At 37.7% G+C, this 12,062-nt stretch overlaps 1 protein-coding gene across 1 annotated transcript; it reads left to right on the top strand.

The window, feature by feature from the left end:
* Nucleotides 1-265: 265 nt before the first annotated feature.
* On the top strand, nucleotides 266-10,344 carry LOC131592084 (alpha-1,3-mannosyl-glycoprotein 4-beta-N-acetylglucosaminyltransferase C-like). The gene is given in 6 exon segments (XM_058863362.1): nucleotides 266-327; nucleotides 533-593; nucleotides 2,846-2,871; nucleotides 2,873-2,999; nucleotides 7,210-7,357; nucleotides 9,188-10,344. Coding segments are annotated over 6 exon segments (1,581 nt in total).
* Nucleotides 10,345-12,062: the final 1,718 nt, after the last annotated feature.

Here is a 12,062-nt window from a genome sequence, read left to right on the forward strand (position 1 = left end):
GGACGGTGGTGAGGAGCAGGCTGGGGACAGTGGTGAGGATCAGGCTGGGGACAGTGTGAGGATCAGGCTGGGGACAGTGTGAGGAGCAGGCTGGGGACGGTGGTGAGGAGCAGGCTGGGGACAGTGGTGAGGATCAGGCTGGGGACAGTGTGAGGATCAGGCTGGGGACAGTGTGAGGAGCACGCTGGGGACAGTGTGAGGCTGGGGCTGGCACGGCGAGCCTGCGCTGCCCCCTGGTGTCAGCAGCGGTGGCAGAGCCTCCTCCATGGCGGGATCCACCGGGGCGCGCCCTCCTTCGGCCGTCCTTCCCTCCCGTGCCTTTGCTTGGTACGGACCCACCAAGAGATCTGATGAACAGAGAACCCCCACTGGGCTGATGTTTTGCTTTCAGATGTTCCCACGTGCAAAACAGTGATGCAATGGCTTCGTGTGAAACCAGCAGGAGCAGTGCAGCTGTTTTCTGCGTGGTGACTACTGTGCTCTCCTCTCTCTGTACGTCAGTTTTAGTCATGACAGTCGTATGTTTCTCTAGCCTCAACTATGGAATTCCCTCTGTATTTATTCCTAGTCCGAAAAAGGAATGCTCTACTACAGTATGACCAGGAAATATAGTTCTATGCCCCTTCCTCACCTTTGGGGATTTCAGACAGGGGCTCAGGGCATAGATGGGAGAGCTGTGTACCACAGTCCAGCCAACAAATATGTCACATATATTCATCCTGTGACTGAGAAAAACACACTTACTTATTTCCAAGATTGGTTGTTTTTTTGTAAACCCAAGGAAAATGTAATATGTTGACTGTGACTACAAGCACTCTAACCCAGACTAACTGCATTTTCAATAATCAGGCTAGTTAATGCCACTAATATGAGAAGTGTCAGTATTTAATCCATCCAGTGATCCTCTGATTGGTTTATAAAAGAGTGTAGTGATTTGAAAATCAGTAATTGTACCGTGAAGAGAAGAAGGGAGGGGGCAGAGGAGAAGGGGACCAAAAAAAAAAAAAAAAAAGAAAGAAAATAAATAAAAGTGAAACACAAATTGTGTATGTACCACAGTCTTTTATAAGACAGGGGCAACCTTTCATTTCCACCACAGCCTGCTGGAATCCACAGACAGCTAACAACCACTGTGCTGTCACAGGGAGTTGCAGGGGTATAGGGAGGTCTAGTGTTTAGAGATTCATGTCCTAACACCTCCTTCCTGAAGTTTATTTTCAATGTCCTTAGATATTAAGAAAAAGGAAATCCTTGATGTAACTTTTAAAAATATCTACACTGGGTTTTAAGCTTCTGAGTAATCAGGTTTCTGTAATTCAGCCCACCCGAAATAAAGACAGACAAAAATAGATATTGTTACCGATTCCTTTTTTTCCTTCTTTCAGCCTGTAAATTGGTTTTATTCTCAACACAGTGACTATAAAAACATTCTGTGTATGACCAGCCTCCATTTACTGCAGTTCATTTTGAATCTATAGATTCCTTGCAATTACTAATTGTATTACTAATATTTTATATATTTGGCTCCTGTTTCTCTCGAGTCTAATGGAGTCATATTACACTGTTAAATGTGTTTATTCAGTTTGGCAAAACAAATATACATTGGATTTTGTGCTTGGTAGGTTTTTCATTATTAGGGCAGAAAATTTTCTGTACAACATGACAAATAATTTACGGAACTCCTAATATGGCCTATTTCATATCAGTGTAGATGTTCAACACTTTCAAAAATGAAGGTATTTAAGTGCAGGGTTTAACCTTTGCATGTGTAGTGTTTTTTACTACTTTACACAGGTTAGCTATAGTCTTCTTTTGCATATAAGTTGTGTATATTCAATTTGATTGAAGAATCATTATTTACTGTGGAAAGTAGTCAAAATATGAGTAAGAATATAATACATAAAAAATAAGTTTATAGTCTGATGTTTTTCTAATAATCCCTCGGAGTTTGAGCAGTGAGATCTTTAATTTAGGGCGAAATCTTGTTCAAACACATGCAGTCCTATACAGATTAGTTCTTACAATTTGGTGGACAAGGAAAGCATTCATCTTGTTTTACAGAATAAAATGACTAAAATGAACATGCAACATTGCGATATGACTAGACATTTCTCTTTCTTTGCCTTGAACAGAAATTCTCAGGGGTTCCATGATCTCTGTGCCACCCTTATTTGATTTTTCTAATCAGATTTGTAAGGATTTCCCAGTACTCTGCTTAGATGTATCTGGCTGAAGGTAGATACCCACCTTGATTTGGAAGATGGAAATAATACCTCCGCTGAGAGTTTTCCCACCCTAGTACAGAGGCCGAAGGCTAAGGGATGTTAAACAGTCATGCTAGTGCTTTTTCACTTCAGGGAAGGTACCTTATTTGTGCCTGGAAGTTCTGGTATGCAGAATTCTTCTACTGGTAACAGCAGAGTCATGGAATGATTTCCTCCTTGCCTGGCCTGTTGACCTGGCCTGTTGTTGGGAGGAGACACAGGTACCTGGGGGATCAATGCACAGCATCATCTCTAGCCACCAAATTGGGATCTGACAGTTAAGCATAGAACTAAACTGTTGATGCACTCCTGCCACAGTGACATCATAAGCTCATTTTAAAATGGATATGACAGCAGGTATGTATTTTTTCCTTTACTGACACACACACAAAAAAAGAAGCTTAGTTTATAGTTAAGATTGTATATTAAACCTGAAGATGACAATGGTTAAATAAAATTAATTCTGCCTCAAAGTGCAGTTAGTGTATGTTTGAAGGTATTTGATACCTCTGAAGGTAAGTTTAGTTGTTGTCATCCTTATCAGGTGGACCATTCTTGTAACACTGTGGTTTTATTCATAGGTGACACTACTGTATGCAGTTCTTCACGAGACACAACTTGAAATATTTTGATAAAATGAGATGCTTGCGGAAACGATCAGCAGTGTCATTCTTAGGAATCCTTGTTGTTTGCTTGCTGTTCATGAACTTGTACATTGAGGATGGTTATGTTTTGGTAAGTTGTGAAGAAGTGATCGTGGAACAACAAAACAGTAAAACACCCCTAGTAAAACAGTAAATTATTGAGGATAAACTATGTATGAACTATTTGTGTGAGCTGGGAGCTTGTTTTTCAGTACACACTGCAAATCTCACCTCTGAATGCTGCATTAAATGTTATTATAGAAATAAAATTATAAAAGAAAATTTACACCCATTCATCTACTTTAAGCTCCTTGCATAAATAATTTCATTTTAGTGAGTTTATTTTGTATTTTTCTTACTTTTTGTAATTCAGATTTTAGTCTGGTGTGTTCAGTGCTACAGCATAAAAAATTAGACAAATGAAACCTAATGTAAGTTTATGTTTTTGAAAAAAATTGTGGAAATATTTATGTTAGGAATTTCAACAAATAAACTACTGACAACATAACATAACCCTACGTTTTGTGTGTTACCTAGGGGTGTTTCAGTGCTGAATGCCAAGTGAGTCCTGGAGACTCGATTAATGGATTGAATTTCCAGTTCTTTGGAGATTGGACTGGGCCCAGTAAAAGAATATAGTGATTGAAAAACTGGATCTTGCAAATACTAAAATGACTACATTGAATTTTTTATATTGTGATATGACTAGATAGTGCTGTCTGTGTCTTGAATTGAACAGGGACAGTATGGATTTTCCAATATTTTGAAAGATTAATTCTGATCTCATTTGTGTCTACATAAGAACAAGAAAAGAAACATAATAGTAGGTCAAAAAGTGTAATATACAAGTAGTAAAATCCTTACATTATTTATCAGAACCATGTATACAGTCCTAGTTAATTTAAAATATTATAACTATAAAATTACTTAGAACAGTAAATATGTACAATATTAATATTATGCTAGTACTTTTTAAAGTCATCGTAAAGATAGGCCATGCTTGTAACATGTCACTCCATTACAGACATATTTCCATGTCTAACACTGAGGATTTGCACTTTTTATGTATTTCACATTTCTTGGTTATGAAATTTGACCTGGCTTATCACTTTATTTTTCCTAGTGGCATTTTCCCTAATATTTCTTCTCTGCTCACTAATTGTTTCAAAGTCCCCCAGATGTTCCTGAAAGTGCTTTTATTATCACTGCTAATGGTGTTCCTCTTGGCTTATTTTTGAAATCTTTTCCTGTCCTATTTGCCAGCTCCCCAGATGGCTCCATGTCTTATTCTTAATTTGCTCTTCCCCCACCTCTCTTTTATAAATTCACTCTCTTTCATTGCTTCTCTCATCACAGTTTGGCATGTTTGCATTCATGTAGCTCTCAGCCAAGTCTCTTGCCAAATCTCCTGAGAGTTCTTCCAGGTCTCTTGATACCTTTATGGTCCATCAAGTGTTTTTCAAGTGTGTTAGGATGTTGACTTTTCAGCTTATTTATTTAGTTTTATTCTCAAATTTCCTGACCCTGTCTGACAGCTCCAAACACACCATGTCTGGTGTGTTTTCTCTGCTGAGGTAAAAGATGAGCAATTTCAGTGTTTGTGGTGAAGAGAAATATACTTTGGGTAAACTTTTTGAGGACAGCAGGCTAACCAGTTTCCCTCAGGGAATGAAAATGTGAAAGTCCTCAGAGTCCCAAAGGCTCTCTGAATTGCAGCCAATCTCTTTCTGGACTGTCTTCTAAAGGTAACTGGAAGACAACTGACCCAGAGTTCCTCCTCCCAGTCTGAGACAGCAGGCTGTGCAAAGGTTTGTGGTGCTGGTGTCTCTGGCACCAGATGTAAGACAAGTGGTCTTTTCAAAAAGTTAGAGTATTAAAATGACATTAATTCTGGTAAACCTTAAGGGAGAAGAGAAACTTTCTGGTTTTGCTCAAAACATCTCACATGTCCAGAGAATCCCTTTACTGTTTTCTGCAGGGTATTTGCTGCAGAAATGGAAAGGGCGCATGTGGCAAGAACAACTGAAGTATATTGGGTAGAGGGTATGCAGTTGTGCAGTGCCGATACATGTGTATTAAAAAACCAGTTTAAGGTGCTTAATCTACAGCATATGAACTATACTTGATCAAGTATTTTGGAGACATGTTAAACTAAAATATACCAGATATCACAATATACACAAGGGGGTCTTATACCTATTCAGAGCTGTAAGTGGACTGTAAGTGAAGCATGTGTTCTGCACTCTTTTATGAACACTAATCACTATTTTGGGCACTAGGCAAAGAATAGCACTATTGCAATTGATACAGCATCCTTAGCAGAGCAGAGTATCTTCATAAAGGGTGGAGAACTCTGGCACTTCATCCTCTGACTCCCAACATGAAACTCCCAGCAAACACTGGAATGTAAGTTAGAGGTCAGTTTACAGATGAAAGCCAAAACCATTATAGAACAAGCTAGAGAAGAAAACCAAGGAGAGTTAATCAAGCTCCTCAGCTTCACTGACCTCTACATAGTAGTCAGAGATAGAAGAAATAGATTTTAATCTTTTGAAAAAATCCAGATTTCAGTTTTTCCCATCATTCAACAGAATAAGGAAATAGCAACTATTAAAAAGAAATGTTAGCCACAAAAGGGATTTATTAAAGAGGAGAGAAAAAAGGAAAATTTTTGTGGTCAGTTTAGATATTTTGCTTGTTAAAATCAAAAACATTTTCTTCTGACATTGTCTATTTCTAAACATTTTATGTAGCAAAACCTCAGCAGAATAAGTTTTCATTCTATGACCTTATGAAACAAGGAATCTTGGTGCTCCATTCTGGAGCCCATGACGCAGTGTTTTAATACTATTTTAAAAAGAAAGTTTTTGGACCAACCTTTTTTCTTTCTCATTTGACATTTTCATGGAAAATCTGAAGTTTTGGTATATTTTCTTCCTAGATCACTGAGTCACATTTTAATCTTGAACCTAATCATCAAACTTCCCCTCATAATTTATGAGCAAATGCAAAGTGGCACATAAGCACTAGAGAGAAATTGCTCAAGAGTTACTGAAGATCAAGAGAGCATAACAGTGCAGGTAGATGCCCCTGGATGTCTGCCAAAGATCTTTACAAAGCTCAGAAGGGGATTATTTACTATTTCTGTGCAAGAAAAACAATGAACTATAAATGAGTGTAACATCAGTTTACAGAAATACTTCTTTGTGCTATAAAAGTTATCTTTTGACACATTTTTAATATTTATGCCATTAAATATGAGCACTGTTTACTGTTTCTGTGGTTGTTAGCAGCAGTACTATTACTGCACAATGCTCCCATTTAAGGACAGATCCGGAAGTTTTAGTGCATTAATATACTGCATTTATCAGAAGAAACTAACTAATTCATACATGTGCTTGTCATCAGACTAAATCAAACCAGATAAATTAAATAAGCATTCCTGCTTTTAAATTCAGTCTTCATGACCTCTTAGATATTCTCCCTTTTCTTAAGGACTGAGGGACATATTTTTCCTGAGGCCCAAGTGATCTTATGCATAGGGCACTTATGCATGATGAAGCCACTCTTTCTCTTCTGTGCCCTTACTATGACCAGAGAAGCCTCTTGGAAGAAAAGGACTAAAGAAGGCAGGAAGAAGAGGCATGGTGATAATAATAGTATGATATAATAATAATATGATAATAGTTCATTTTGACTATGCCATCAAAAGGTGTTCTCTAAATTCAGAGAAACTTGTACTGTCTGCATGATCACAAGCATTTCAGCTTATTGCAAACCTGAATAGAAGCTTCTCAGAAAAATGAGCCAGATGCCAGGATCTAGATTTGTCTTTCCTTTGCAGCAGTTTTTGTAGATTTTTTTTTAATCACTGAAAACATTTTTGTTTGTTAATCTTTCCTGTTTCTACATCTGTGAAAATTATTTTGTCTGTTGCTGACTAATGTTTTCTTATCCCTCTTTTGAGTACCACAGCATTTTTTGGCTAGTAATTTAATGTTTGCTACCTTTCCAGAGTTTTATGAAAAGTATTTTTTTTTCCTTATACTGTAATCTGAAGGTTTATAGTAGATTTTCTGTAGCCAAAATATATGATATTCAGTAATGCTTTTAGGTTTGGGGGGGTTTTGTTTGTTTTTATTTTAAATGAGGTGACATCCACATGCTTTCATGAATGCTGAAACTGAAAAATGTTATTTTTGGAAACCTGCCTGTCCATGTTTCCTCTCTAGCTGGCATTCACAAATGTGTTTCTCTCTGTCTCTCTCCCTTTTTTGTTATTTTTGTTTTCCCGCTAATAGGAAGGGGACAAGCAATTAATCAGAGAAACAGCCACGCACCAGCTCAACCCAGAGCGTTATGTTCACAGTTTTAAAGATTTGTCTAATTTCTCAGGATCTATAAACATTTCCTATCGCTACCTAGCTGGCACACCTTTGCCAAGGAAAAGTAAGTAACTGCAATTTGAATGTTGCAAAATGAGGTAATTTAAGAAGGAGTGAAATCCATATAGTCCCTGTGGTATTTCTATGCAAGAGGGGCTGAGTTAGGCAGTGACAGTCTCAAGAGTGCTGGTGAGACAACTATCATAGGCCATTCTTGAATGGCTGCTGGTCTGTAATTAGCAGTGATTGCCCCACAGCCTGATTACCTTCTGACCAACGGCCTGACTTGCGGATATCCTGCAGGCAGCCCCTGGATGGTCCATGTGAGCATAATTCCATTATCTCCTCCTAGGCAAGAGGAAGATGATTTTGAAAGCAGAAGCAAGGCATGTGCTGGTGGTGTTCTGTAACCACCCTCTGAGACCATACGGTCAATCTCTGTCTAACTGGTAAATCCAATCTTAAGTATGCTTGGCATCACATAGATACACCCCTCAGGTCCACTATTCTGCCGGCCCAGCAGCTGCAAATGGACCTCTTTGCTCCTTTAGCTGTGCTAAAATGGGAGCTGAATTGTGCTATTATTGGGACTGTAAAGGAGGATTCTTCTCACAGCCATCTGCAGATGGACTATTTAGTTACTCTTATTTCAGAGATGGTTCTAGACCTTCCTCTAAATGTGAAATACAGCTATACCTAGACTTCAAGCAGGTGTCCTTTCACCTGGTTCCAAATGATTCCAAATCAACCATTTCACATACATAAACAAACTCTGAAGTCCAAGGCCATAAGGTAAAATAAAATAATGTGTGAGTTGTAGAAAGCTATAAAGTTTGTTCAAATTGGATTTGAAAAATTTTGGGCTCTGTAGGCAGTGTAAATGACTTCTGGAAGTTGTACTTCACTGTACAACTTCATTTTGAGCAGACAAGCCTCGAGGGAAGCACTGAATGACTACCAGAGCAGCCTGTTACAAATGACTATATTTTAAGAAAGCTGGGATAAGTTCGACCTAAGTACACTCTGTCAATTACAAAGTCTTGACATTTTTTGCATCAGAAGTTAGAAAAATAGAGATATATTAGCAAATATCTGAAAAAAAAAAAATAAACTTATTTGGAATCCTGGTAAAAATTCAATGGCAATGACTATAAAACAACAGAGATTAAATTTCTTGTTTTATAAGATATATCTCTGTCTAGAAAGAATGTAAGAGCATTAAAAGTTATTTGTACAAGCAAGAAGAGAAGTTCTCTTCTACTTTAAAATAATGTCTAAATTGTATCTTCCAAGAGGGTGATCCCTGTAAAATGCTTAATGAGTCCTGAAAGAGGGTTAGAAGAGAAACTACGAGCAAGGAAAAACTAGACAAGTGCACCTAAAAATGAACACACTGAGAAATAATTATCCATGCAAAACTCATAAAACTGTCAAGTTATGCACAGATGTAACTAGACTTTTAGAGGGCTTAAAATGATAAAAGTGCTGCATTTGGTAGTTCCTTGCTTTCAAAATACGGTGTGAATAATCCCCTCATAATCCCCTTTCTTTTAGCAGATTTACAGCCTTATCATTGTATATGTGGTTTTGTCTACAAGGCATAAATATACACACTGCTTTGCCATTTGTCCCCTGCATGCTATTCCTTGCAGTAAACCACTGAATGTTTAACACAATAGTCTCCATATGTCTGTTTGCTTGCAATATCATACTTCTTAATGAAAAGGCAATAAAGGTCCTTTATAGCATGCAGCTTAATAAATTCACATACCAAATTTCTGTCTTCACCATTCACGAGGTTTGTTTAATATAAACACAGCTCTGGAGAGTATCTGTGATAAAATTGCTTCCAATATCAGATACTCAGTTTTTGTTTGAATTGTCTTTTGTACAGGGTATCTTACGATTGGACTTTCCTCTGTAAAACGGAAAAAGGGAAACTACTTGCTTGAGACCATCAAGTCCATATTTGAGCAGTCAAGCTATGAGGAGCTAAAAGAAATTGCAGTGGTAGTACAGCTGGCAGATTTTGACTCAGCCTGGTGTGAAGGGATGGTCCAGGATATTTCACAGAAATTTGCACATCATATAATTGCTGGCAGATTAATAGTTATTCATGTCCCTGAGGATTACTATCCTGTACTGGATGGCCTTAAGAGAAATTACAATGACCCCGAGGACCGTGTGAAGTTTCGATCAAAACAAAATGTAGATTATGCTTTCCTTCTAAACTTTTGTGCTAATCTTTCTGACTACTATGTGATGCTGGAAGACGATGTTCGCTGCTCAAAGAATTTTTTGACTGCTGTTAAGAAAGTAATTACCTCACGAGAAGGATCCTACTGGGTGACATTGGAATTCTCCAAGCTGGGGTACATTGGAAAGCTTTACCATTCTCATGACCTACCACGCCTGGCCCATTTTCTATTGATGTTTTACCAAGAAATGCCTTGCGATTGGCTGCTCATCCACTTCCGTGGGCTGCTAGCTCAAAAGGAAGTGATACGTTTTAAGCCATCTCTCTTCCAGCACATGGGATACTACTCATCTTACAAAGGAGCTGAAAATAAGTTAAAGGATGATGATTTTGAAGAGGAATCCTTTGATATCCCTGACAACCCACCTGCAAACTTGCACACCAATATGAATGTATTTGAAAACTACGAGGCAAGCAAGGCTTACAGCAGCATTGATGAGTACTTCTGGGGCAAAGCTCCTTCTACTGGAGACTTCTATGGCATTGTATTTGAAAAGCCCATTAAAATCAGTAAAATTAAAGTTGTCACTGGCACTGAAGATCGGCAAAACGACATTTTACATCATGGGGCCCTGGAAGTAGGTGAAAAGATTGTAGGCAGTAAAAAAGGAAGACAATGTACGACTTACTTGAGACTAGGGGAGTTCAAAAATGGGAATTTTGAAATAACAGATGTAGAGCACAAAGTTCTGTTTGATATTAACTGCATGAGAATACTTGTTACTAAAAGTCAAAAAGAATGGCTGATCATTAGGAGCATTAGCGTCTGGACTTCTCAAACACCAAATCAATAAAGTAAGGCCACCTGAGAAGGTACAGGGTGCATACAATCAACTGGGTCACAACTGGTGCCACTCCCCAGAAAAACAGACACTTGTAGCTCTTCACTAGAGACACTGAATATCTGGGGAAATCACAAAACAAGTAAAGCAATTTATTTTTTACCAGTTTGGTCAGGCAATATACAAACATTTATTTGTTGAAAATTTTGAATTTTATAGAAAACAAAAGGTTCTCATACCTCTCTTGAGATCTTTAAACCCTTTTTTATTATTATTTCTCTGTAAGAGAGATCTTGTGGACTGTACAGAACAAAAACCCCCACCTTATAATTGCCAAAAGGTTTAAATCTATGACCATTATGTTGTGAAAAGAAATTGGATTGCACCTTATGCACATAAAAATTTAAAATCTTATGGTAGTATGCGTTTGTACTGTAGTTGGTAATGTGTTTCTTTTCCAGGCAGTTGTGACAAGGAGATCTGTCCTGAAACTGGCAGTTTACTTCTGAGCACTGTAAGAAAATAATGTGGCTAGTCATTGCAACTTCTTGTCAAAAGGGAATGTATAAAATTATTAATCTGACATGCCAATTATGTAAAAAATAGATAATTGCATCTGTTACTCTGTCTCAACAAATATCCTTTGTTCTTTTTCCTGGATCCTTACACTGAAATGAGCACTACTTGGATTCTATATTACCTAAGGGACCAATTTACTCTCCTTACTTGTTCAAATTGCCTCACACCAAGCAAGCCTTCTGCTTGAGTACCAATGTCAGTATCAAACCCAGGTACCTCAAGAGCAGCACTGTTTTCTTAGAGAGACATTTTAACAGATCTCAGCTTCAACATCTTCTGTTCTTTCATGATATGGAGAGCTCCCCCTAAGAAATTTGCAGATAGCTGTATACTACAGCCTGGTTTCCAAGGACTGTCATACCTTCCATATCTACATGTCTGGTTAATGCATGATACAGAGGGAAAGTGTACTGGGTTAAACAGTTGGGGGTGAATGTAATCTCCAGTCTGTCCTGGATGATCTGTAGTCAATAGAAGAGACACAAAATGAAGAATCTTAATACAAAGAGAAATTAATATGTTTCTGAATTGGGGCTTTATTTGGTATTTTGGAGTTTTTAAATTTTCTGATTCTGATAGTATTGTAGACATCTTCCCACTGCCACTTGTTATTTCCTATAAACATATTTTTCCTGGCTTTAGTCAATAAACAGAAAAGTTCCTCCAGTCCATATGTCTTCAATGTTAGCTCTGGGCTTCTAGTGCGTCACACAGGAAGGCTGTATAGCATATGATTTATACTATATGCATACATTTAGGTTACAGAATCTGTGGACTTTTTTCCTCTAAGAAATTCCCTAGATTGTCCCAGTAGACATACTAAGAAATATATGAGTAGCAAGTGTGACAGAGATGAACATTGTATTATCAATCTCATGAATACTGTGCTCATCACTAGATTGCATTTAGTGGGGTTAGTTAAACCTGGAAGGCAAGAATTAAATTTCAAGACTGCTTACACTGACAAAGAGTGAACTAGCTTCTGGATGAGTACATACAAACCTAACATGAGTATTTCAGAAAGATAAATTATTTTTAAAATCTACACAAAATATCAATGCAATTGATTTTCCTTGCTCAGAAATCTGGATAAATTCAGGCCCAGCTTTGGCAGAACACCCAATACAGAGGTAACGTACATTGTCAATTAA

Source organism: Poecile atricapillus, chromosome W, assembly GCF_030490865.1.
Source record: "Poecile atricapillus isolate bPoeAtr1 chromosome W, bPoeAtr1.hap1, whole genome shotgun sequence".
In the NCBI taxonomy this organism is placed as follows: domain Eukaryota; kingdom Metazoa; phylum Chordata; class Aves; order Passeriformes; family Paridae; genus Poecile; species Poecile atricapillus.